Here is a 27551-nt window from a genome sequence, read left to right as displayed (position 1 = left end):
AAAATATAGGGTTTTTTTGTTTTGTTTTGTTTTGTTTTAAAAAGACCCAAGGCCTTGGCCCAGACTCACCTTGGCACCCCCAGAGCATCTTTTTGATCTTTGGTCTTAGTCAGGACTTAAAAAGCATTAACCAATAATGAAAAATATTGATACATTTGACTTTACTAAATTTTTAATTGTTATCAAAGTTTTATCATTTATTTAAACTGTATTAAAATTAAATAGGACTTAAATCCCAAACCATAATGAAAAAAATAATTTAGACTTTATTAAAATAAAGAACTTCTGTTTATTAAGAGGCACCACTAAGAATGGAAAAGCAATTCACAAAGTAGAAGATATTTAAGATTTTTTAATACATATATAGGACAAAAGATTCCTATCTAGAGTTACTAAAAACAAAAAACAAAAAAACCTCTTAAAAACGCTAAAAATAGATGTACAACCTAAAAGAAAAGGCAACAAAAGACTTAAGCAGATGTTCATGAAAAAGTGTATTTAATAGGCCAATAAACATCTGAAAGGGTGTTGAACTTCACCCATCATCAGGGAAATACAAACTAAAACCGCTTATACACCAGAATGACTAAAATAAAACAATCATACATACCAAGTTCCATTAAGGATGTGAAATAACTGGGACTCTAATACAAAAAAATGTTTAAATGTACCTGAAACTCACGTTCAATCCAGGAGGCATGTACAAGAGCATTTTTTGCAGCATGAAAGTAACCCAACTGTTCATCAGAACGTCAGTGGATAAACAGTGTGACACATTTAAGGGGCGCCTGGGTGGCTTGGTTGGTTAAGCGTCCGACTTCAGCTCAGGTCATGATCTCGCAGTCCGTGAGTTCGAGCCCCGCGTCAGGCTCTGTGCTGACAGCTCAGAGCCTGGAGCCTGTTTCAGATTCTGTGTCTCCCTCTCTCTCTGCCCCTCCCCCGTTCATGCTCTGTCTTTCTCTGTCTCAAAAATAAATAAACGTTAAAAAAAAAAAAAATTAAAAAAAAAAAGTGTTGACTACAGACGCTTAAAAACGATGAGGTAGATCTGTGTGCACTAGCATGGAAACATCTTAATATCACACAGAGCGAGAAAAGACTGTAAGAGCATATGGTGTGTTGCCATCTCAAACCCACAAAACAAAACCGTGTCATTTATATACACGTAGTTCTTTTACACATATATGTTCTCACACATATGTGGCATGCACATTTATGTAGGCATACCTTTATATGGGCTGAAAGGGCACACACTGAACGGTAACCGTTGTTACCTCTAGGGAAGGGTGTGGGTCTGGGTTGTGGTGAGGAGGGATTTGACCTTTATGTTTGAAAATTTTTTTTTTAACTTGTTTTATTTTTTTAAATTTACATCCAAATTAGTTAGCATCTAGTGCAACAGTGATTTCAGGAGTAGATTCCTTAGTGCCCCTTACCCATTTAGCCCATCCCCCCTTCCACAACCCCTCGAGCAACCCTCAGTTTGTTCTCCATATTTATGAGTCTCTTCTGTTTTGTCCCCCTCCCTGTTTTTATATTATTTTTGTTTCCTTTCCCTTCTGTTCATTTGTTTTCTCTTAAAGTCCTCATATGAGTGAAGTCCTTTGATTTTTGTCTTTCTCTAATTTCACTTAGCATAACACCCTCTAGTTCCATCCACGTAGTTGCAAATGACAAGATTTCATTCTTTTTGATTGCCGAGTAATACTCCATTGTATATATATACCACATCTTCTTTATCCATTTATCCATCGATGGACATTTGGGCTCTTTCCATCCTTTGGCTATTGTCGATAGTGCTGCTATAAACATGGGGGTGCATGTGTCCCTTCGAAACAGCACACCTGTATCCCTTGGATCAATGCCTAGTACTGCCATTGCTGGGTCACAGGGTGGTTCTATTTTTAGTTTTTTGAGGAACCTCCATACTGTTTTCTAGAGTGGCTGCACCGGCTTGCATTCCCATATGGTTGAAATTTTTTGCAGTGTGAATAAGTTCATATATCAGCAATATGTGCAATTATAACTAGCACTAAGAAAATAAACCACAATTTATTATTTTTTTAATGTTTATTTATTTTTGAGATAATGTGAGATTGTGACCTGAGCTAAAGTCAGATGCTTAACCGACTGGGCTACCTAGGTGCTCCAAACCACAATTTAAATGTAACAACTAGGGGCGACTTGGCTGGCTCAGCTGGCGAGCATGCGACTCTTGATCTCAGGATTGTGGGTTTGAGCCCCGTGTCGGGCTCTGTGCTGACAGCTCACAGCCTGGAACCTGCTTTGGATTCTGTGTCTTCCCTCTCTCTCTGCCCCTCCCCCAGTCTCACTCTGTGTCTCTTTCTCAAAAATAAATAAACATTAAAAAAAAATAGACTTGCTTAAAAAATGAATTTTAATGATACTGAAGCGTGTAAAGGAAGCAGTAACAATAACCTCCTTAACCACCCTCATCCCTGTTCTGTATGGACTTTTAAAGCCTATTTGTACACGTCAGTTTTACCAGCGTGTGTATTGAGCAGACACCTCCTTTCTGATAGTACCCCAGTAATGTTCCCTTGTCCACCTGCGTCCCCTGGGTAATTGCTTTCTGGGAGGTGGGCCCACGGTCAGCCTGACTCAGTCAGGGTGGCACCACTGTTCCTGTTGCCAGTGATTGGCTTAGGCATTGGCCTGTTTGTGCTCATTGGCAGTTTGGCCAGTGAGGGATGATGTGAGGGAAGTCTGCTGGGAAGCTTCTGGGAAAGATTTCCTGCTCTAATAAATAAGCGGAGATACAGGACCCAACAGTCCCTCCGTGATTGTTGTGTGTGGATGTGACGTGCCACTGCAGCTATGGCAAAACCATGAATGAACTGGCCTCAGGGCTGACCAGTGTGCTGAGGATGGCAGAGCAAAAAGATGGAGAGAATTGGTACTGGTGCCACTGAATTAAGCAATTCCGGAACCATGCCGCTTCCAGACTTCTTGCTCTGAGACCTGAGTCACTGATTTGTCATTTGCAGCAAAAGCCCATCTGGACACATGTATATATACACATTTAAAATTAAGTCAATGGAGGGCTATACCATGTATGCAATTCTGCAGCTGTTTTCACTTAATGTTCCATGGCTGTTATTTAACCGTTTATCTCTTGGTGGACCCTTAGGATCTAGTTTTTGCTATTGTAAAAACAAAAATTCCAGAAAACAACTTTTGTGTACTTTGGGACACTTAGTTGCTTTACAGAACAGATTTCTAGAGGCAGAATGACTGGATCAAACAGGATGCATTTAAACTTGATAACTACCACTTTGTTGTTCCCCAAAAGATCCCAACAGTTTATACCCTCAGCAACAGTGGGAGCCATGCCCATCTCCCCATGTATTCACCAATGCTGATGACATTTAGGATTCAATTTTTGCCTCTGTAAAGATGAAAGCTAGTTTTCTGTTTTAAAATTAGTATTTCTTTTTTTTTTAAGAGCTTTTATTTAAATTCCATTTAGTTAACATACAGCGTAATATTAGTTTCAGGGATACAATATGGCAACTCAACACTTCCATTCAATTCCAGGTACTCATCACAAGTGTCCTCCTTAGTCCCCATCACCTATTTAACCCATCCCTCCACCCATCTCCCCTCCGGTAACCACCAGTTTGTTTTCTACAGTTGAGAGTCTGTCTCTTGGTTTGCCTCTGTCTCTTTGTTTATTAACAAAGTCGTAGCCTCGTGTTTATTGACTATTTATATATTTTCTCTTGTGAATTTTCTCTGTATTGTGAATTTACTCTTCCTGTTACTGAATTTATAGCACTCTTATATAGTATTGCTTTAATGTTACAGGTCTGTTCCCCCACGTAGTCCTTTGTGTCTTTTTGTTTTGTTTTACCTTTGCTTACTTGTATTGTCATTGGGTAAAGAGGTTTTAAATTTTTATGTTGTCACATTTGTCCATCTTTTTCTTTATGTCCTCTGGTTCTTACGCTTAGAAAGTCACGTCCCATCCTACAGTTATGGGAACATCACCCCGAATGTTCTTCTAGCTTTTTTATAACTTCAAAAAATATTTAGGTCATTAATGCATCTTATGATTTGTATATAGTGAGATTTAGAGAGCTAAAGTAAGTTTTCCCCCACTATATAGATAGATAATTATCCCAGTACCATTTATAGAGTATTTTTTTATTTCTCCCAGAATGATCTTGTTAATATTTTAGATTCCTCAATGTGCATAGGTCTGTCTCTAGCTGGCTGTCCCGTTCTATGGGTCATTCATCTGTTTCTCCATGAGTACTTCTGTCTTAATTGCTGCAGATTTAGAGTATGTTTTGCTTTCCAATGGGACAAGTCCTCCTTTATTATTAGTCTTCAAAACTTTTTCCATATACTTACCTTCTAGAGGAACTTCAGAATTAACTTGTCAAAGTCCACAGAAAGATCCTGATCAAATTTTGATTGGGATTGTTGAGTGTTTAATCTGGGGAGACTTGCCATCTTTATAATATTGAATCTCACTATCTAGCACCATAGTGTGTCTTTCCATTTACTCAGATTTTCTTTTACGTGTTTAAGCAAAGTTTTATAGTGTCCATAAGTAGGTCTTGTATATTTTTTAAAACCTCTAAATATTTTTAATATTTGCGTTACAAAGGACCTTGTTTATTATTTTATTATAACCAATTCTAATTGGTTTTTTAATTGGTTTTTACCAATTTATTCTAATTGGTCATTGCAGATACATAGTACATTAAACAACTATTAATGCTACCTAAATATAACAAGTGAAAATCTAACTTTATAGGGGAAAAAAATTGATGCCTGAGTGGATAAATTTCTAAGTATGGCTATCAAATATTTCTAAAACAATTTCAAACAAACTGATTCAAAACCACATTGAGTTTAGCATCTGATTAAACTGAATTTGTGTTTCCTTAACTTTCACAGGTTATTATTAACTTGGTGGACCAGGCAGGCAGGGAGAAAATTATTGGCGATGCTTACCTGAAACAAGTGTTACTCTTCAACAGCTCACACCTCACTTATGTCTCATTTGACTTCCATGAGCACTGGTAAGAGGGCTTCCTGTTGGGAGTTTTGATCAGTTCCATTGTTTGTGGTACACGCTCCCACAGCAAGCTGAGCTCTCCTCTTCCTTACGGGGAAGAACACTTTCTTCTTCTCATTGTTAACTTAGTTTTAATTTTCATATGAGCTTTATTCTGGCTAAAAATTTAATTGTTCCTGAAATATTTTGTCTTTCCCAAAACAACATGGCGATGGAGAGTTCCATTTTTCCTTTTATCACTCGAAGAACTTCTGGAGCTTTTCCTTTCAGCTTGAGTCCAAGCCTAGCAGAAGTAATCGAGTCCCCTTACTTAAAAATCATTCTGCTGGCTCATCTTCATGCTCTATTAATAATACTTCTTTCTCTATGGATAAGCTTCACTAGAGTTTGCTCTGGAAAAACAACAGTCACTGGATCATTTTGATGGTAATTTTAACTTGTGTGTGTTCTGAAAGCTAGCTTCTTTTGTCCTAATCCTGGCTCTGATGTGGGTTCGTTTACCTAAGTTTTGAAAATTTGGTGGGGGAAAGAAACTTCTGATAGCTGTGATATGTTTCAATGTATTCTTAAATATATTTTCTTTCACAATGGAGATTAATTACAAACATGTATATAAATTGCCTATATAATTTATAGTAGAGTTAACCTCACGTACTTACAGCAATAGTTTTCTTTAATTTTTCCAAGCTACTTTAAATACTGTGACTTAAGCTAAAAAATCTGTTATTAGGTTTAACCTATTATTAAACTTTTTTTTTTTTTCTTTTGGCATGTGTTTTAGCCGAGGAATGAAGTTTGAGAATGTTCAAACACTAACGGATGCCATTTATGACATTATTCTTGACATGAAGTGGTGTTGGTAGGTATCTCCTAAGAAGTCAATTTGACAAACTGTTGGTCTGTGAAATCAGATGTATTTGTCTGGTAGTGCTAAGCACTAAAATAGTAGCAGCAACCTGAAAAAGCGTGTTCGTTTTTCTTATTTTGCTTCCTGATTCCCAGTCTCCTTTTCGAGAGTGTCAGTCACTAGGCAGCATTAGCTTTGAAAAGGGAAGAGGTGTCAGATGGTCAGGCAAGATGAAGCGAAATGCTCTAGGACCGTTGTTTAATTCCATCTAATGCTCCATGGTCTATATTTCCTCTTCCTCTTCTTCTCACCATCCCTTCATCTAAGGGAAGGAAGCCTTAGAGGTACTCGGTCTCAGCTTGCAGGTAGTTCAAAATTAGAAGGAAGATGATTCTCAGACTGCAGGAGGGAGGTGTAGGAAGAAGAAATTGGCTTAAATGCTAGGGAAGAACCTTCAATTGGACTCGAAAGGCCAGAGGTGGACAGAGAAACTAGATGCACAAGGCATGCTGCATGCCTTCTCACTGAGTGGTAAAGTGACTTTGTTCAAGCTCCATGCGTTCAGATGCATTTCTACTTGGAGTCAAAAAGGAGGGACAGGATGGTGTTTTAAAGTGGCTTCTGGCTTTAATATATATTTAAATATATATATATATATATATTTAAATATCATAATTTGGGGTTGTGTCACCTCTGCCTCGTAGTTGTGAAACTTGAGCAAGTCACTGTACCTCAGTTTTGTTTTTGTTTTTTCCCCAAATGGGAATAACCACATCTGTTTTACCAAGTTACTATGTAAATTAACAGCGTCTTCAAAGTACTCAGTCATGCCCATCACATAATGATATGTCAAACAATGGATAACCAGTGCTATTGTTGTTATTCTACTCTAAGGAATTGTGGTTTTTGAAAAACTTGCTGAAGTATTTCATATTGTAACATAATCCCATACTATTTTTGAAAAGGGTGGATCAAGCTGGAGTAATATGTAAACAAGAAGGGATTTTTCGTGTCAATTGCATGGACTGCCTGGATCGCACGAACGTGGTCCAAGCCGCCATTGCGCGAGTGGTCATGGAACAGCAGGTAATTGGTGGTCCCTCGGATTTATAAGTATTCATTTCTAACTTTTCTTCCCCACATGTAAACAAGTAACTCAAATCTTTGTTCTGTAGACAATCTACAGCATACGAACAACCTTGTTACATTCAAACCTGACGAGTACAACCTTCACTAGAAATAAGTGGAATTAGGGGCATTTTCTTAAGTACTCAATTCAAAAATGCGAGACCCCCGCATTTCAGCGTCGTTTGGGTGGCACTTTGTGGTCATACGCCTTTTTTCTCTCAGCTCCAAACCCTGCCTTGTGCACATGGGGCTGGGAGTCTGCCACACTTTCTGCTCAGCCCGAGCTCTGTGTTGGTCTCTGCCAGTAGGAGGTGCCAGAGGAAGACCAGGAGGCTGGAGGAAGGAGAAGGAACAGGCTTCTTCACCTGTGTTATGGTCCTGTTGGCAGCGCCCTCTCCAGCCATTGGCTCCTTTGGCACCACAGGACCAGCCTCTACCCTCCACGCCCCAGTTGGTTCCAGCTGCACTGTGCAGTCCTTACGCCTGTCACTCGGTGTCCTCCTTAAGATCTTTGAACGCCGCAGCACCTGAGTAGTGAGTTCTCAAGGTGGAAATTCTTAGCATGGTTTCAGGGCTTTTTTGATAGAGCCTAGTGACTGTTTGAGATTGTGAGTCCGTTCCTTCTAAGGTTACACTAAAGCTGCCAGGTTTTGAGTCCAAGCACTGGCTCTGTCTACCACACATGAGGTTTGACCCCGTGCGAAGAACTCAGCTTCTCGAAACTTCTGTCTCTTCATCCTTAAAATGGATGTAATAAGAGTATTGATTGCGTAGGGTTGTTATGAGGAGTAAAGGAAATAATTTATATAAAAAATCTCTTAGAACCCCAGCACAGAGCTCACCTTTATTGGGCACATACTGCTGTGTTACCGTTAGTGTTATTGTTGTCTCAGTAGGCTTTTTTGGTAGTTTGACTTCATAGGCAAATTAAAAACACGGACAAAATATAATAAGAGCCTACACATTAAAAATTACACCAAAGCAGTATAAATATTTCCTTCTATTCATTCATGTGTAACAGTTCGTAAAACTCTCTCCCAACTGTGCTTTTTTTGGGGGAAAGTCTGAAAACACCATTACTTTTATTTGAGGATCCTAAACTGTTTATGAACATGCTTCCTTTTTCTGCAGTGTGTATTTTATGCTGTGGTTTCCTGGCTTATATGTAGCTAATCCACCAATGTGTTAATTTCAGCTAAAAAAATTAGGTGTGATGCCCCCGGAACAGCCACTGCCAGTGAAATGCAATCGGATCTATCAGATAATGTGGGCCAACAACGGAGACTCCATTAGCAGACAATATGCTGGGACAGCTGCTCTGAAGGTAAGTAAGTGCAGCATGCTTTTGTGGATCATTCTGGGGGAGATAGGACGTGGTTGAAAACTGACTCTGCTTTTGAGAGGAAGATATGTGGGCTACAGATGGTAGTCTATGTAGCTGACTCCTTTCAGGAATGTTTGCCTAAGGTGGGAATCAAACATTCACATCCTGCTGAAGCCAGGTAATGTGACCACCCATTAGATTAAAGGGGGAGATGGGTATGACCCTAAGGAAAAGCACATCTTGTCTCAGGAGGGGACTGTTCTGCTTCCTTTTGGGACAGAGGCCCGGGGTTGCTAGATTTTCCAGTTTTTCACGGGAGTTTGGAAATGAGGAATTTCATGTGAAATAGTTGGTTTTTTAAAACTTTATACAGATAAAATGTGTCCGTTGACAGGACTCAGTCCCTAGTATGATGATTGGCCTCCACTGAATTTGAATCCCCAATCCTGCGTCTTACTAGCTCTGCAACCTTGGACAAGTCACTTAACCTCTCTGTGTCTGTCTCTTCATTGTAAAACAGGATAATACTAGGCACACTTCAAAAGATTGTCATGAGAGGGTCGCCTGGGTGGCTGAGTCGGTTGAGCCCCGACTTCAGCTTAGGTCATGATCTTGTTCCGGTCATGATCTCGCAGCCTATGGGTTTCAGCCCTGTGTCGGGCTCTGTGCTGACAGCTCAGAGCCCAGAGCCTGCTTCACATCTTATGTCTTCTTCTCTCTCTGCTCCTCCCCTTCTTGTGTGCACTCTCTCTCTCTCTCTCTCTTAAAATAAGCATAAAAAGGGGCACCTGGGTGGCTCAGTCGGTTAAGCATCCGACTTAGGCCCAGGTCATGATCTCACAGTTGGTGGGTTCGAGTCCCGCATCGGGCTCTGTGCTGATGGCCCAGAGCCTGCAGCCTGCTTCGGATTCTGTGTCTCCTTCTCTCTCTCTGCCCCTCCCCTGCTCATGCTCTGTCTCTCTCTCCTTCAAAAATAAACATTAAAAAAATTAAAAAAAAAAAAAAAAGCATAAATTTAAAAAAAAAAAGATTGTCATGGGATTATGCGCATTAGTGCATGTGGGGGCCATTCCTGGCACATAGTAAATGCTGAAGAAATACTTTATTATCTTTTCGTGGTTGTTATGAATAAGTCTTTGGAGGATCCTACAGAGCCATTCTTCACAGAATTTAATTTACATGTAAATTATAGTTACTGGTCACTAAATGCTCCCTCTGTGGGCAATAGGAAGTGGTTGAATTAGTTTAGTTTTATGTTAATTTTCCTTTAAGGTAATAGTTCATCTCAGGATATTTCTTATAAAAAAACTGTCAAGGTCTCAACAGGCATCAGTCCATCTTTGGTTGAGTGATAAATCTCAAAAAGCTTTTTATTAATTAAAGAAATTGAACTTTAGAAGTCCTTGTACAAGTTCTTGTTTAAAGAGAAATACTTTGGGGCGCCTGGGTGGCTTGGTCGGTTAAGCGTCCAACTTTGGGACTTCGGCTCAGGTCATGATCTCACGGCCCAGGCCCATGAGTTCGAGCCCCGCGTCGGGCTCTGTGCTGACCGCTCAGAGCCTGCAGCCTATTTCAGATCCTGTGTCTCCCTCTGTCTCTGCCCCTCCCCTGTTCATGCTCTGTCTCTCTCTGTCTCAAAAATAAATAAACGTTGAAAAAAAAATTTTTAAAAAATAAAATAAAGAGAAATACTTTGATGCACCCCACATCAGAACACCTAAATATATAGAGCAACGACTAATAGAATGAAAAGGAGAAATAACTTGCCTAAGTCATAGTACGGTAATAGTTGGCGACTTTAAATACCCCGTTCTCAACAATGGGTCATCTGGGCAGAAAATCAATAAGGAAACAGTGAAATGGACCCAACAGACATATATAGAACATTTCATCCAACAGCAGGATACACATTCTTCAGAAGCACACGTGGAACATTTTCCAGGACAGATCATATGTGAGGCTGCAAAACAAGTCTCAACAAGTTCAGAAAGGTAGAAATTATATCAGTGTCTTTTCTGACCACAGTGATATAAAACTAGGAAGCAGTAATGGGGAAATTGGAAGATTCATAAATATGTAGAAATGAAACACACTCCTGAATAATGAGTGAGTCAAAGAAGAAATCAAAAGGGAAATATCTTAAATCAAGTGAAATTGGAAACACAACATATCAAACTTATGGGGTGCAGCAAAAGCAGTTCTAAAAGGAAAGTTTATAGCTATAAATGCCTACGTTAAGAAAAAAGAAAGATCTTAAACAATCTCACTTTATACCTCAAAGAACTAGAAAAAGAAGAAGAAAGTAAGCCCAAAGTTAGCAGAAGGAAGGAAATAATAAAGATTAGAACAGAAATATTTGAAATAGAGATGAGAAAACCAATAGAAAAGATCAGCAAAACTAAGAGCTGGTTTTCTGGAGATAAACAAAATTGACCTTTGGCTAGACTAATCAAGAAAAAAGACTCAATTTTAAATGAAGAGACGTTTCAACTGATACCACAGAAATACATACAATCACAGGTGACTACTCTGAACAGTTATATGCCAACAAATTGGACAATTTAGAAGAAATGGATAAATTTCTACAAACATACAACCTACCAAGACTGAATTATGAAGAAATAGAAAATCTGAGCAGACCAATGAGTAAGAAATTGAATCAGTAAGCCAAAGCTTACTAAAAAAGAAAAGCCCCAGACCAAATGATTTCACTGATGAATTCTACCAAACATTTTAAAGAAGAATTAATGCTATTCCTCCTCAAGTTCCTCCAAAAAATAGAAGGGAGGGAACACTCTGAAATTCATTTTATGAGGTCATGATACCAAAGCCAAGACAGTCCAAGAAAAGCAAATTACAGGCAAATATCCCTGATGAATATGGCTGCAAAAATTCTCAACAAAATACTGAATTCAACAGCACATTGAAAAGATTGTACGTCATGATCAAGTGGGATTTATCCACTAGGCTACAAGGATGGTTCAACATATGCAAATCAATAAATGTGATATGTCACATTAATAGACTGAAAGATAAAAATCGTATAATCGTTTCAGTAGATGCAGAAAAAGCATGTGATAAAATTCAACATCCTTTTATGATAAAAACTGAACAAATTGGGTATAGAAGGAATGTAACAACATAATAGAGGCTACATATGACATATCCACAGCTAACAGCATATTCAGTGGTGAAAGGTTAAACACTTTCCTCTAAGATCAGGAGCAAGACAAGAGTGCCCACTCACCATTGCTATTCATGATAGTACTGGAAGTTCTACCCAGAGCAATCAGGCAAGAGAAAGAAATAGCCTTCAGATCAGAAAGGAAGAAGTAAAATTGTCTGCAGATGACATGATGTTATCCATAAAAAAATCGTAAAGACTCCACCAGAAAACTGTTAGAACTAATAAATGAATTCAATAAAGTTACATGATACAAAGTCAACACATGAAAATCTGTTGCATTTCTATATACTAACAATATCTGAAAAAGAAATAAAACAATTCTATTGGCAGTAGCATCAAAAACAGTAAAATACTTAGGAATAAATATAACCAAGAAGGTAAGAGACCTATACAGTGAAAATTGTTAAGACATCAAGGAAAGAGACCCAAAATGAAAAATATCCTGTGTTCATACATCAGAAAAATTAATATTGTTAAAATTTTCATACTACCCAAAGCTGTCTATAGATTCAGTGCAATCCCTATGAAAATTATAAGGGCGGGGCGCCTGGGTGGCTTAGTTGGCTAAGCATCTGACTCTTGGTTTCAACTCAGGTCATGATCTTGTGGTTCATGAGTTCGAGCCCTGTGTCAGGCTCTGTGCTGACAGTGTGGAGCCTGCTTGGGATTCTCTTTCATTCTCTTTCTCTCTCTGTCTCTCTCTGCCCCTCCCTCTTTCTCTCAAAATAAATAAATAAACTTAGAGAAGAAAATTCTAATGACATTTTTCACAGAACTAGAAAAAATCCTAAAATTCATATGGAACTACAAGACCCCTTAACAGCCAAAGCAGTTCTGAAAAAGAACAAAGCTGGAGCAAAACAAAGCTGGAACAAAGCTGGAGCAAAAAGAATTTCCAATAGGGAAAGGATAGCCTCTTCAATAAATAGTGATGGGAAGATCAGATATTCACCATGTAAAAGAATTAAGTTGGACCCCTGTGTTACACCACTCACAAAAATTAAACTGAAATGTATTAAAGACTTAAATGCAAGACCTGAGCTTTTACAGTTTGCTCCTACAAGAAAACATAGAGGAAACCTCTGAGACATGGCCTCAACAGTGATTATTTGGGTGTGACACCAAAAGCATAGTGAGAAGAGTAAAAATAAACAAGTGGGACTACATCAAATGACAGAGCTGCAGCACAGCAAAAGAAACAACAGAACAAAAAGACAACCTACAGAATGGGAGAAAATATTTACAAACCATATACTTGATAAGGGGCTAATATCCAAAATATATAAGGAACTCCTATAGCTCAGTAGCAAAAAAACAATCTGAGTGAAAAAATGGGCAAAACACCTGAACATTTTTCCAAATAAGACCTACAAATGGCCCAGAGGTATATGAAACCTCCCAGAGGTATATGAAACCTCCCAGAGGTATATGAAAAGGTGCTCAACCTCTGATAATCAGTAATTAGCAGAGAAATGCCAATCCAGACTCAATAAGCTAACCACCTCATACCTGTTAGGATGGCTGTCATCAAAGACCAGAGATAACAAGTATTGGCAAGGATGTGGAAAAATAGATGTCATCGGTGGGATGTGAATTGGCACAGGCATTATGGAAAACAGTAAGGATGGTCCCTAAAAAATGAAAATGGAATGGCCATATGATCTAGCAATCCCATTTATAGGTATATATGGAAATGAAATCAGTGTCTCAGAGATAGCTGCCCTTCCACGTTCACTGAAGCATTATTCACAGTAAATAGCCAAGACGTGGAAACAACTTCAGTGTCCGGTGGTGGATGAATGTGGAGTGAGTGACTGGATGTGTGTGTGTGTGTGTGTGTGTGTGTGTGTGTGTGTGTGTGTGTGGTGGGCTATTATTCAGCCATAAAAAAGAAGGAAATGCTGCCTTTGCAACAACATGGGTGAACCTTGAGGGCATTGTGTTACGAAGTAAGCCAGACAGAGAAAGACAATGATCTCACTATGATCTCACTTGTGTGTAGAATCTAAAAAAGTCAAACTTGAAAGCAAGAGTTGATTGGTGGTTACCAGGGGAAGGGGAAAATGCAGAGATGTTGGTCAAAGCATACAAACTTCCAGTTATAAGATGAACAAGTTCTGGGATCTCCTGTGCAGCATGGTGACCATAGTTAAAAACATATGTGTTGCATCCTTGAAATTTGCTAAGAGAGAAGATCTTAAATGTTCTCACCACACACACACACACACACACACACACACACACGAGCACGCACGGACTGTGTGAGGTGATATGTTAACTGACTTTAATGCAATCATTTCATAATATATATGTAGGTCACATCATCACATTATACACCTTAAAGTCACACAGTGCTGGGGCGCCTGGGTGGCTCAGTCGGTTAAGCGTCCGACTTCAGCTCAGGTCACGATCTCGCGGTCCGTGAGTTCGAGCCCCGCTTCGGGCTCTGGGCTGATGGCTCAGAGCCTGGAGCCTGCTTCCGATTCTGTGTCTCCCTCTCTCTCTGCCCCTCCCCCGTTCATGCTCTGTCTCTCTCTGTCTCAAAAATAAATAAACGTTAAAAAAAAAATTAAAAAAAAAGTCACACAGTGCTACTACCATTTATATCTTGTCAATTATATCTCAGTGAAGCAGGGAGGAAAAGGAGAAATACTTTTTTCCTTGATATTACACTTCTTTGGACTCAGCATTTATGTCTTTCTCTTCGTAATAGATTCTTATTGCTAAATATTTTCTATGAATAATTTCACTAATTAGCAGTTGCTAAATATTTCCTGTGAATAACTTCACTAATTAGCAATATGTTCTTCCTAAGCCATCAGTGTTAGGACTGCTTTTGAAATCGCCTTGGATGGAAAGAGTAGGGTTGTGATGGGGAAAAACAAAAAAGAAGACAGTGCTTTCCTTTTGTTTAAGTTTAAATCACTGCCCTCCAGGGCCTTGCTCTGACACCTCTCTTGAAAACAAGAGAAAACAATTTAGCTCTTCATTAAATCATTCTACAGAAATTGGAATGGGCAGCAAGATACAGAAAAATACAGAAATCTCTTTCTCTCTGGACACAAACATCCACATCCACCAGTTAAACACCATTGGAATAAACTCTAGCGAATGGTCCACATTTTCCCACATCAGAAATTTGTAGTTTTTGAGTATCCTACCAGGTTGAGGCTTGAGATCTTTTTGTTACGTAGTAAGTTTTGACCTGTAAATTCTAGAAATTCTACAGGTTGCCAAGAATGGATTTAGTTTAAAGCACCTTCTAACTGAAGACTTAATGCCACACATAGCATTTCAATTATTTGATGTGCTTGTGTCACAGCCTAATATTAGTAGGTATTTTAATTTAACAGCACTATTTAGAAATTATAAAAGCCTATAGAATTTTGGTCTTGTATTGAAAGCCCACATTGACTTTGGGAAAATTCTTACATTTGAATCAATTGTCAGAATGACTTTTTCCTCAACAGGGTGACTTTACAAGGACAGGAGAAAGGAAGTTAGCTGGAGTTATGAAAGATGGTGTGAACTCGGCAAATCGGTATTACCTGAATCGATTTAAGGATGCTTATAGGCAAGCTGTTATAGGTAAGGAACATAAATGGCTTTCTTTCTTTAAAATTTGTTATTCCTCCCTGACTAGTGTTTTGCAGAAACCAACTTCATTAACACAGTGTATGTTTTATAATATACTTACTTGTGTTTCTATATTGAGCATCTTACCCAAGAAATCAAATTCAAATTTTTTCAAGACTAGACTTTGACAGATTTTTTTAGGCTGAAGCACAAAAGCAACCACTCATTTCCATGTGTATTTGTCAGTTTGCTATTCATGTAACAGAAGGCAGAGTTGAGGTTCCTGGAGTATGGAATAAGGTACCCTAAATTTTCAGCAACTGAAAACTCCATGTTCTATTTGTTTTTCCATTACTCAAGGCTGAGAGATGTGATGAGATGTCTTTCTTGCCCTGTATGACATTTGTCATATGTTCTTGCTGTGGACAACACACCATCCTTTCCTGTAAGCATGAATGAACATGATGTTAGGGTATCTTATTTAGAGATTATCCTAACCAGTTCTTACCACGATTTAGAAGAGGAAATGGAGGTAGATTGCCCAGTGGAATTCATACAGTGGCACGTTTTTAATTTAATTTTCATGAAAGCATTACCTCATAGGATTAAAGTAAATGTAGAAGGTTCTGGGTTAGAACCAAAGTAACAACTTGTCCTATGGTCTCTGAGAAATTTTTTTGCTTTTTAGTTTGTTTATTTTGAGAGAAAGAGTGCATGCTTTAGAACAGGGGAGGGGCAGAGAGAGAGAGAGAGAGAATCTCAAGCAGGCTCTGCATTGTCAACGCAGATCCAGACGTGGGGCTCGATCCCACAAACCGTTAGATCATGACCTGAGCCGAAATCAAGAGTCTGACACCCAACCAGTTGAGCCACCCAGGCATCCCTCTGAGAATATTTTTGAAATTCTATTGTTTAATCTGATTATTTGCCACACATGCAATGGTAAGGCCTATACACCGGTCAGTTAGGTATTTGAGAAGTCTGGTATAAAAAAGTTTGGTTTTGGCCATAGGTAGGGTGTGCGTTGACCGGAAAATTGGATTTGAGCAGTTTATTCAAGAAAAAATAAGACACTTTTCCTCCATTGGTTGATCTAGCAGCTCAGTTAAGTCATTGAGGACCCAGACTCTGTCCCTCTCTCAGTTTGACCATCCATTGCGTCCGCTTCACCCTAATCTTGAAACTGGATTTCTTTAAAGGTGAGAGAAGGCGTGAGGCCACAGCAGTCTGGGCTTACTGCTTCCCCTTGTAAGGCCAGTGGCCGGCAGCTCTCTCCCAGAAGCTGCTAGGCTCACTGTCCTGAACACCTGTAAAGAATGGATTACAGTGCTGTGTGAAGGCTTGAGCTATATGCCACACCACAAAGAAGTTAGCTGGTCTGTTCAGTTCCTTTGCCCATTTTAAAATTGGTTTGTTTTTTTGTCACTGATTTGTAGGAATTCTTTGTACGTTCTGGATGTAAGTCCCTTCAGGTGATTTGTAAACACTCTCTCCCATTCTGTAGATTCTTTTCGGTTTCATGGCATTGCCTTTTGAGACACACAAGTTTTTAATCATGATGATGTCCACTTTGTCTAGTTTGCTGTTGTAGCTTGTGATTTTTGTGCCCTATCTGAATGAAACAAAAAGGCCTAATGCGGGGGGGCGCCTGTGTGGCTCGGTCGGTTAAGCGTCCCACTCTTGATCTCAGCTCAGGTCTTGATCTCAGATAGTTCTAAGTTCAAGCCCCCTGTTGGGCTCCGTGCTGGGTGTGACTCCTACTTTAAAAAAACAAAAACCAGAAAAAAAACCACCTAATCCAAGATCACAAAGATTCATGCCTATGTTTTCTTATGCGTTTTATTGTTTTAGGTCTTACACTGTCTTGTTTTTTTAAAATTATATTAGCAAATTAAGATGATGATAGATATTAACACTTTTCACTCTAGATTTGATGCAAGGCATTCCAGTGACAGAAGATCTTTATTCCATATTTACCAAGGAGAAAGAGCATGAAGCTTTGCATAAGGAGAATCAGAGAAGCCACCAGGAACTAATTAGCCAGCTGTTACAAAGTTATATGAAGTTACTGCTGCCTGATGATGAAAAGTTCCATGGGGGCTGGGCCCTCATTGACTGTGACCCCAGGTGAGTTGGAGTCACGTTCTGGTAACTAACGTGTTTCAATTTCTGATGTTGTTGTCATAATTAGCACTAGTGGCTGTCCATCAAGCTGTGGGCATGGATGCTTGGTGCATGGCAGTTTTCATATACCAGGGCTGGAAACTGAGGCAAGCTGACAGAGGCACTCACTTTGGGTGCAAAATTGAAGGGGCATTTAAAAAACTCGGCAATGAAGAGACATATTTTAATGCAATTTTTAAAAAAAATCCATATTTGAGTTTTTAAAAACCCAAATTGTAGAACAACAGTTCACAGCTGCCTGACCCCCCCCACCCCCACACACACACCCCAGAATCTAGGTTTATTGCTCTGTTGCCCACAACTGAGTGCAGCAAGAGGAGCAATGATGGCACTTACTTGGATTGTTTGGAAAGTATCCTGGCCTTTCACAAAATCAATCGGCCAACGAATGCTCAACATTTTTTAAACGAAAACCATCCAGTTTCAAGTTGTTCTTCAAAAGGAACAGCAGGATCTAAATTCATTCACAGATTGAGTGTTTGCTTTTACGCTAAAATCTAACATTATAATCTTCAATATTATGAATTAGAAACATTGCAGAAAATTCTAGACCAAGCTCTGAGGACAAATGGCTCTGTTTAGATTTTATTGCACTTTACCTTTCATGTGCTTTTAATAAAAGGCGTAAAACAAGCTTGAAAGAACGATTGAATGCAAGGTAATATTTATATGTATACTAAAATTAAAAACAATATTGACTGTAGGTTCATAGGGAATCCTTCCATGACTTTAATTTCCTGGATTATTTCACTTTGATAATCAATACTGTATGTGTGGATGCAGTTTTCAGACTCATAAAATAAGAGATGAGGTTTTTCTTACATACAAATTAACGGAAAACTTCTGGGTTCCCATGAGCCATTTGGTAAAAATTTTTGATCCATGTACCTTAGGTTTTTGTGTGTGTGTTTTAAATAACATTAGTTCAACTTAAGGCAGCATCCCAAAAGAGGGAGATTCAGGAATAATTATGGGCAGGACACCTGCCGTTTGCTTGAATTTTAACTTTGTACTTCAGATTTGTAAAGGTGTTGTGATTGTCAATATCATATTCCTTAGATCAAGTATTTTTATTTCTGCTTTGGAGATTATTGAAATAGGGAAAGACCAAAATGTTCTTTTTTTTTTAATGTTTATTTATTTTTGAGGGACAGAGCGTGAGCAGGGGAGGGGTAGAGAGAGAGAGGGGGAGACACAGAATCCAAAGCAGGCTCCAGGCTCCGAGCTGTCCGCACAGAGTCCAATGTGGGGCTTGAAACCACGAACCGTGAGATCATGAGATCATGACCTGAGCTAAAGTCGGATGCTTAACCGACAGAGTCACCCAGGTGCCCTAAAATGTTCTTTTCTAAAGCTGACTACCATTTTGCAAGGTCACATTACACCTGATTTGATTTCCAATCCTGTAATTCTCACATAAAGTTGGTATCCTGGATGAGGAGTTTAAAAATATGTAAAGTGTGTTTGTGCTGTATTTAAAGCTTGCTGCACAATTTGGGTAAGCACACTTGTTAAGAGTCAGAAGGAGCCTCCTGCATTTAAGAAATATGTGTATGAAAACACTCAAGGCTTTTTTCTGGCAACTGGGCTCACTGGCACAGCATAAATTACTGGTACCGTATGTACCAGAACAGAGCCGAAACAAGACTGCTCTCCTCTCCTGGGATCAGATCAGGTCTTTAAGAAAATTGCTGGGTGGTTAGATTCCCAAACCCGTAATAACTTTCCAGATGCCAATGCCTATCCCAGTTTTGTCCTTTCTTCATTCACATGATGAAATACTTCTCTTTTTTTCTGATTTTTTTTTTTTGACCCCCTCCACCCCTTTCTGGTGCCCGATGATTGAACTCCTCGTTTTTCTTTAATCCTGCACTATACCGTTTGGCTTTCTGGTAACTGGGAGACGGTGATTGTGTTCTGCTCATCTTTGGTTGAAGCTCCTGAGGAAGAATAATTTACTCGGATAACCCATACTAGGCAGCAAGTGTCCCTGAATCCTTCCCTACCCATTCCTTTGTGTTAAGGATATCTCTTCCCTCAAATTCCTCGGCTGTGGGCCTCTGGCTAAGTCTCCTAATTTCCAACCTGTTCCTGGATTCCCTGCCTCTCTTCTTCACATGTCACCCCTGCGAGGTGTTTTGGCTTCTAATTCTTTCTTAGACGGTCTGTGGCTAAGTTTCAGTGTGATGAGAGGATCCCTTTGCCTATGTCACATGCCGAAGCACATTCACCCCCGCCGTCCTCATCCTTGTCTTCTTCCTCGTGGTCATTGGTGGACAAAAGAGGCCCATCAGAGCCAGAGTCATGGACGTAGTGAAACCTCGTGACCTCTGTGCTGCAGGACACAGAAAGATTCTGAAGATTGTCCCGTCAGCTTACATCTCATTGGCCGAGGTGTCATCTTCTGTGTCTTGTTGGTTCTCACACGTAGCCAGTTCCTGACGGGAGAATGGTTCTGTGTGTTGCCTCTTCAGCACAGACACTGGACTTGGTCCGAGAAGAGACGGGCAGGGAGCCCCACTGCTACGCCGGACACCAGGAGTGTCTGAGGAAGTGACGTACGGACTCTCAAGAGGAGGACAGGGTTGGGGGAGCAGAGGGGACACAGACTTGTGGGAATCTGCACGTGGTCTACTGGGTGACAGGGACGGACTGCTCAGGTTTGAGACTCTCTACTTTGGTCTGGGAAGGATCTCCTTTCCCTGAGGCTGACCAAACTGAAAGCGGTTGCATCGGATAACGGTTGAGGTGTTAGCTGCTTGCTAGGTTTTTTTCTTGCCCTTTGTGTTTCCCACTATTACTGTTTTACTAGAAACTGCCACCCTTGAAGCTGTGGGACAAGATGACATGGATAGAATAGGTAGTGAAGCTGATGCAGTGACTTCGAAGGTCCTATTTTGGCTCGGTGGCTTGGGTAGAAGGCCGGGACCCGCCCGTCAGGAGTCTTGGTATCTTTGAGGTGATGGGAGACACTTTGCCCCCCTGCGGCTGGCCCCAGTGTCGGCCCCTATGGGGGGCATGGTTTGGAGCCTTACATTTGGGTTTTGGAGGAGCTGGAGCAGAAGCCATCGTTGTTTCAGATCAGTCTTCTCTTTTCTTCCAGCGGTGATGCTTTTTCAGATACAGAATTATGACCATCTTCGGGTTCACTACATTCTCCTCTCAGGTGGATTATTCTCTGATGGGTCTCATGTGCCCATTTGAATTTCCAAAGTTAACTGTGTGTCTGCATCTCGATTACACACAGTTCTTTAGGATTCTCCTGCTTGTCAGCTCCTCTCTACTTTTTATTGTGGTTGTCATTCTTTCTAATACTGCTAAAACTTCTTTAACTTCACTACTGGTATTTTTCCTCATTTGCAAAGATTAAAGATTTTTTTAGATGGCGGACCATTTTCCCTTGAAGGGGGATGTTTGGAAACTTGCTCTTTGGCTGACTTGCTACGGAACCTTTGTACAGTCTATCGACTAAGCCAGAGAGGTAAACCCAGAGCAGGCGGACCCTGATGGAGGACAGGGAGAGATAGCTCCAGCAATGGCTGTGTGGGCTCAGATCCCCAGCCAGCCAGCCAGCCAGCCAGCCAGCCATGGGGCTTGGGGTCTTTAGCAGTTGATGCCTGCCTGCCTCCGCCATTCGCTCCATGTGTATATATTTTTAAAAACACCTTCTTTGAGATAGAGTTCATATACCATGTAATCCATCCATTTAAAGCATACAATTAAATGGCTTTTAGTATATTCATAGAATTGTGCAATTATCCCCATGGTGAATTTTAGACCATTTTCATTACAACAGAAGAAAGCCCTGCACCCACTAGCAATTACTCCCCATTCTCCTGTCCCTCTGCCCAGACAACCACTGGTCTACTTTTTGTCTCTATAGATGTCTCTGTTCTGGACATTGCATATAAATGGAATCATATAATAAGTGACTTTTATGACCACTTTTGTGACTGGTTTCATTCACTTAGCATCATGTTTTCATGGTTCGTGCATGCTGTGGACCATATCAGAACTTCATTCCTTTTTGTAGCTGAGTAGCATTCCGTTATATGGATATAGCATGTTTTGCTTACTTTCTTCCATGGATGGACATTTAGGTGGTTTCCACTTTCTGGCGGTTGTAAATAGTAACACTGAGAACAGTCCTGTACAAGTTTGGGTTTGAACATCAGTTTTTATTTTGGGTGCATATCTAGGAGTGAAAAGTGCTGGGTCATGTGTAAATCTGTGTTTCACTGTTGAGAAACCATCAAGCTATTTTCCAGAGTGACTGTATCATTTGACATTCTCAACAGTGTATGAGGGTTCCAATTTTTCCACCTCGCCAACATTTGTCCCCCCCCCCCCTTTTTTTTAATTACAGTCCTCCTAAGAGGTGTGAAGTAGTATCTGACTGTGGTTTTGATTTGCATTTCCCTACTGACAAAGGATGTTAAGGATTTTTCCTTGTGCTTGTTGGCCATTTGTGTATCTTCCTTGGAAAAATGTCTGTTGAAATCTTTTGCCCATTTAAAAACAGTTCTGTGTCTTTTTGTTGTTGAGCTACTGTGTTTTGGTAAATAAACTTTTACAGGGCCGGGGATGGAGTGAGGCAAGTGAGACAAGGTTGTACAAGTGCAGGGTCAGATCCTGTCGTTATTTCAAATGTTGGTTGGTGTTTTGTTCATGATATTTTGGCGTTAGGATTTTTTTTTTTAAATACTGCACTAAAGAATTAATGGCTGGGTGTTTTTGATGTCGGTTAAATTTTGCGCCAGAGGCTCGCCGCAATGCGGTCCCGGTCACTTAACTCTGGCAGGAAAACAGTTTGGGCCGCAGTTGACAAATGCGCAGCCCTGCCACCGCAGGAACGACCCGCTCCCCGCGCTGTTCCACCCCTCCCGCGGCGGCCGCGCACTGTCGCTGCACTGTTCCCGCACTGCCTGCGGGCCTCCCGGGTACTCCCGTCGCGGCCTCTTGCCTTCCAGCGTCGAGCTCGGCTTGCACCCCCACGGCCAGCCAGCGGCGCGGATGCCGGGTGGTCTGGGTCCCTGCTCCCTGCACTGCGCCCCGTTGCCGCGAAAACGCTGGGCCCTGAACGACAGGTGCCTGGGGGCGCGCTGCTGGCCGCTGGGGGAGTCGGCAGAGTGGAAGGACAGCGGGCGTACCGCCCAGGTGCCCTTCGGCACCTCCACCAGCCCACTCGTTATTTTGCCCAACTCTATCGAGCCCGCTTTTTCTGCCCCGAGTAGATGCCCACTTCTCCACTCGTTTCAGGGCAGCGGGGAGGCGTGGGGAGGCGTGGGGCGGCCACGCTGCTGGGCGTGTGAGTGCAGCGGGCAGATGCTCACACTGCCGCGGCCGCACGCGTCCCTTTGAACCGCAGCAAGTGCGAACGCCGGGCGGACCGCGGGCACCTCGGCGCCCCGCCCCCGCGGGCTGGGGCCGCGCGCTGCGCCGGGGCGGGATAGCGGGGGCGGATGCGCATGCGCACTGGGCGCGTGCCGCGGCAGCGGGGGCGGCCGGAAGCGAGACGTGTCTCCTGGGCGTGGCTTGGCGCTGCAGTTGCCGCAGTTGCCGCAGTCTCCGCAGTCGCTGCAGGCGCGAGCTTGGGTGCAGGCGGCTCCGATTGAGCTTCGACTTCTCGACGGACGGACTGACGGACGGACGGACGCGATGCCGCGCTCCCACAGGCCTCCACCAACCGCCCAGCGGCCCGCCAACGCCACCGGCAATGCCACCGGCAACGCTGCCGAGCCCAAGCCCGAAGGCGGCAGCCTGGCCACGACTTTCAAGATTTTTCTCCTTTTTGCAGGACTTATGGTTAAAGTTCCTGTGGGGCTGTATTTTTCCTGCAAGTTGCTCCTTTTCCAAAGTCTCCTGTTAATGTCTCCTGACGACAGTGGCTTTTATGCGACCATTGTCGCAGTGGTGGGGTTGCATGTGGTGCTCGCAGTTTTTGTCTTCATCGTGTGGAAGGAGGGCATGCCTGACTGGCAGGAAAACAAAAACGAGTAGAGCAGCTTCGGAAGCTGCAAACGCGGGGGGTGGGGAGGTACCTAAGCGGGGTGGGGGGGCTTCCTTCGTTTACTGTCCGTGTTGAAAAACGTGTCTTTTTTTGTGCGCTTCAGGGGCAGGGTGGGCGGGGAGGGAAATTAAGTATTTACTGCAGCTAAGACTCCAGTAAAATTGCGGGTGGGGGGGGGGAGGGCTGACCTTTTTCTTGACCGCCTGTTACGTGCCCAGTGCTTTTCGTTAAAGACATAATGTTTTTGACTGAGGATCCTGTTGGACTGATGTAAATATATTAATGCCTCAGTGGAAAAAGCTCGGAGGAAGTAACACTGACTTGTAGAAGTAGAATTTCTTCTTAAGATAAGTGTCGTGACATAATTTTTATGGCTTGGCTCAAGCATCAGTTTTCAGAGTGCATGTAAGTATCGCTGCGCAAACCCCCACTGCGCGGTAGTGTGATCCGGGGTTCGCGGTGGAGCTGCCGGTAGCCTGAGTGCGTGGTCTTGTGTTCCCGGTGGATTGATTAGTTAGTGCGCGTGATTCTTGGACCAATCTGCGTAACGTCGGTTCCTAGCATCTTACTCGTTGTATTTGTCGGTGTCTTATTGTAGGTGAAAATTGAGGCGAATTAGTTATTTCAGATTAAGACCGTTTGAGTTATGCTGCGGCGAGGGGCCGCGGATGTAAATTACTGCAGTTTTAAGATTTTGGTTAGTTTGTCTCTGCAGTACGCGTTAAACAATGACCTCATTCTGACGCAGTTTAAGGACGTGACTTCCATCTACAAATGATTTTTTTCCCCTACTGTTTTCCATTTGTTTTTCAGTAGTAGCATTTTGGCAAATCTGGGCGAATAGGTATGAAATTCTAAAGGAGCAATATCCACTCGTACAGTGGAATATTGAGACCAATATAAGAATGTAGATTAACTTCCACCTTTTGATTGGAAATTAATATTGTTAATATTAGATGAATATTAAGACTTTTATTTGAGTTCAGGTTTTGCCTGCTTTATCTGCTGATTATTTGTAGATTTTTATACTTGGACTATTTTTTAATTCATAATCTTACAAAAATGTAGATTTTGCTGTGGGGCTTAATGGTCTCACCAACACTCATGTTTCTGACCCTTATTTTGATATTTGATTTGAGAGGGGAGGTAAAAATATGGTAAAACAAGTCCAAAAAATGGACTTGGAATAAGGAAATGTTTACTTGTTCCTTAAAAGCCAAGTAAATTAATCTGGAGTAAGAAATACACAAAGTTGCTTGGGCTTGGTCCCATTTTTGCATCTAAATGTTTTATTTATGTAAATTGTTTTCAAAAGATGCATTCTGCACATATGTAAAAATATCCTTAATGTGTACTGTCGTTTTGATGGTTAGGTCTTGTGAGATTCATGTAGACCTTTTCTTCTTTTCTGAGACCCTGGTTTTCCTTTCTTCCCAAACCCCTCTCCCCACATATTATCTTATTTTGCTGAGTCCTCCCACCTCTTTGGCCACCTCTCTCTGAGAAGGGACCGCTCTCCTCAGCTAGTCCTCCCTGACACCTACCCCCCATTCTCAAACTGAGTTCCTTTTTTCCCCCTCCAGATGGATAGATTGCATACATTTAACTTCAAAAGTGGGACTCCTTGATTAGGTGATTTTCTGCCCCCCCCCAACCAATCTTTATCACAAGTGGCTCTGCTATACAAATAATCTTGGCACAAATGCAGGCGAAAATGAAAATATTTAATTATTTGTGTCGTGTCTGTTTAGCCTCATTGATGCTACTCACAGAGATGTGGATGTGCTGTTACTGCTTTCTAACTCTGCCTACTACGTGGCCTAGTAAGTTGCTTTTTGATTTAAAGCTTTTTAATTGTTATTTTAATTTAAGTCAACTTCCTTATTAGAATTCATGACAAAAAAATTAAGAGTCTGGTTTTGTTACATAGTTTAAGGAACTTCACTGAACTTCTTTACCTCATATAACTGTTCTTATCAACTTGAAAATGGGATTTTAGAGTTGTAATCAGTATTTATGTTTTTTCAGTATTTAAGTATTATATATTTTCCATGTTTTGATGTACTCCATACTTTTAATGTAAATGACTCTACATTATTTTTTATTACTCTACAGTAAACAGTTCCCCATTTTTTAGCACTGAAATACTTCCTTTTTTTTTTTTTTTTTTTTTGCTGTTAGGAATGATACAGTTGTCATTGTGCAGGTAATTGTATATGTGTGTGCACACACATGCACACACCTGCTTCTCTTTGGTTAAAAGGGTATGATGAATTACAATACTGTGGTTTATCAGATCTCCAATAAGGCTACCAATTAACAATGCCACTAGCAAAATTACAAGCACTTCCTCATTAGCCTTACCAGAATCAGGTTTGGTTTTGTTTTGTTTTTCCTGTTAAGTAAATACTCTCTTTTTGGACTTGTGTGACTCTGAATGGTCTTTTTTTTTTTTTTTTTTTTTTTAAGTCATTGGCCCAGGTGCCCATTGAGGTTGATGTATGGATTTTTTATTCTTGATTTCGGATATCAGATGTATCTGTTATTATTCACAGATACATGCCTTTAGTGTAGTACGTATGTGTTTACCTGCCTTTTAGGTTAAGTTTTAGGTTGGTTGGGTTTAAAAATTTTTATAAAACAAATTACATTTTGTAATTCATTTTAATGTAAGATATAAACTGATTGTTACTTAGCTTTTGAACTGTATATATATGTTAATGCCATTTCATCTAGTTTTTTAAATGTTTAACCTTTTATCCCATAGTGTATTATGCCCTGGAATATTTTAACTATATAGAAGTTGCTACTGTTTCAGCTGACAAACCAAATATGCTTTTGATTTTAATCCTGTTTTTACTCCCTTTCCTTTTATCCAGTTATGATGATGAAGTTGATAAGGTAAACCAGTATCAACGACTAAGTCTAGAAGACCTGGAAAAAATAGAAATAGGTAAATTTTAACATGCTAATCAACTCCTCGAAAGCAAATACAGTTTCTTGCATCCAAGAATGGGTCACTTTGAGCAAGCACTATAGCATCCTAGACCCAGAAAGGGATATTGATACTATACTGCAGGTAGTCTAATTTTTAGGACTCTCTTCTGTTCCTTAGAGACTAGTGATGGATAGAGTCTAATAACTGTTTAATACTTACCTTGTGAAGATTAACCCAGGGATCAAGAAAGTTTACATATTTGAAACTGAAGAAGAGTTTTTATGTAGTCTCATCAAACCAAATGATCACAGTAAGCTTGTATTTTGTGTGTCCTCATTTAGAAGAAATAAGAAAAGTGCTAAATAGCTAATGATGAGTAAGTGTTGGTATTTTGGAGCTAAAAAAGTGAATGTTATATGAATCGTTTAAACATCTTCATTTGGGTTTTTAGGTCCTGAACCCACTCTTTTTGGTAAGCCAAAGTTCTCCTGCATGCGACTGCACTACAGATACAAAGAAGCAAGTGGCTATTTCCACACACTGAGAGCTGTAATGCGCAATCCAGAAGAGGACGGGAAAGGTAATGAAGAGATGCCTGTATTCAGGGATAGCTTTTGATCTGCTCTTAAAAATCCAGGTGGAACTGGGGAAAGTACACACCATTACAAACGGAATGATCCAGGAAAACCGCTTGGAGCCTTGCAACCTTCACATAGCAACTTTGTCCCCAGCAAAGCAGGGAAGTTACTTGAGCTGATGTAGCTCTGGCAAGGGTATCTGATGGGAGATCTGTGTGTTTGGCCATATGGGTGCCAGGCCTTTCCCCCAACACAGGTGCCTCTCGTGGACACTCGTCAGGGACCATTCCTGTCTTGTTCGTGGCTGTTGCCTTGGTGTCTAACACAGGACAAATGAGAAGAAACTTTTAATTCCAGTTGATTTGGGTCTTTTGCCCTTTATTAATTCCTTTTGCCCTTTATTAATTTTAGAACAACAAAAAAATTTGTTTTAGGACATTTTAAATTAGTGGGGGAGAGTAATGAACAAGAAGCAGTTTTCTGTAAATCGCAGCAAGTACATTTGTATTTAAGGTTTAAGACCGCACGTTTCATTCAGGGTTCTGAATTACAAGTGCTGTTTTTTTCGTCTGTTTTTGGAGAGATTGTCAAGCAGTTGTATTTGGGTTTCAGATACCCTTCAGTGCATTGCGGAGATGCTGCAGATAACCAAGCAAGCCATGGGATTAGATGTACCTATAATTGAGAAAAAACTTGAGAGGTAAGTACAGTACTTTGATTTTCTGAACA

General features: G+C 40.8%; 1 protein-coding gene across 5 annotated transcripts in view; it reads left to right on the top strand.

The window, feature by feature from the left end:
* Nucleotides 1-27551, top strand: part of INPP5F (inositol polyphosphate-5-phosphatase F) — an 89561-nt gene that overhangs the window by 57287 nt on the left and 4723 nt on the right. For 3 of the 5 annotated variants that reach the window (XM_060641340.3, XM_078434884.2, XM_078434883.2), the window contains exons 10-19: nt 4930-5054; nt 5832-5909; nt 6863-6983; nt 8221-8349; nt 15007-15124; nt 17041-17239; nt 25058-25129; nt 26186-26259; nt 26696-26824; nt 27435-27522. In XM_060641340.3, coding sequence (XP_060497323.3) covers nt 4930-5054; nt 5832-5909; nt 6863-6983; nt 8221-8349; nt 15007-15124; nt 17041-17239; nt 25058-25129; nt 26186-26259; nt 26696-26824; nt 27435-27522 — 1133 coding nt within the window. Of the gene's footprint in view, nt 1-4929; nt 5055-5831; nt 5910-6862; nt 6984-8220; nt 8350-15006; nt 15125-17040; nt 17240-23481; nt 23712-25057; nt 25130-26185; nt 26260-26695; nt 26825-27434; nt 27523-27551 lie in introns of those variants that run through there. The other 2 variants (XM_078434886.2, XM_060641341.3) reach the window with 2 other exon arrangements.

The sequence above is a fragment of the Panthera onca genome, chromosome D2 (assembly GCF_046562875.1).
Source record: "Panthera onca isolate mPanOnc1 chromosome D2, mPanOnc1 haplotype 2, whole genome shotgun sequence".
Taxonomy (NCBI): Eukaryota; Metazoa; Chordata; class Mammalia; order Carnivora; family Felidae; genus Panthera; species Panthera onca.
Note: the sequence above shows the minus strand (reverse complement) of the source record. Positions and strands in the feature narration are given on the sequence as shown.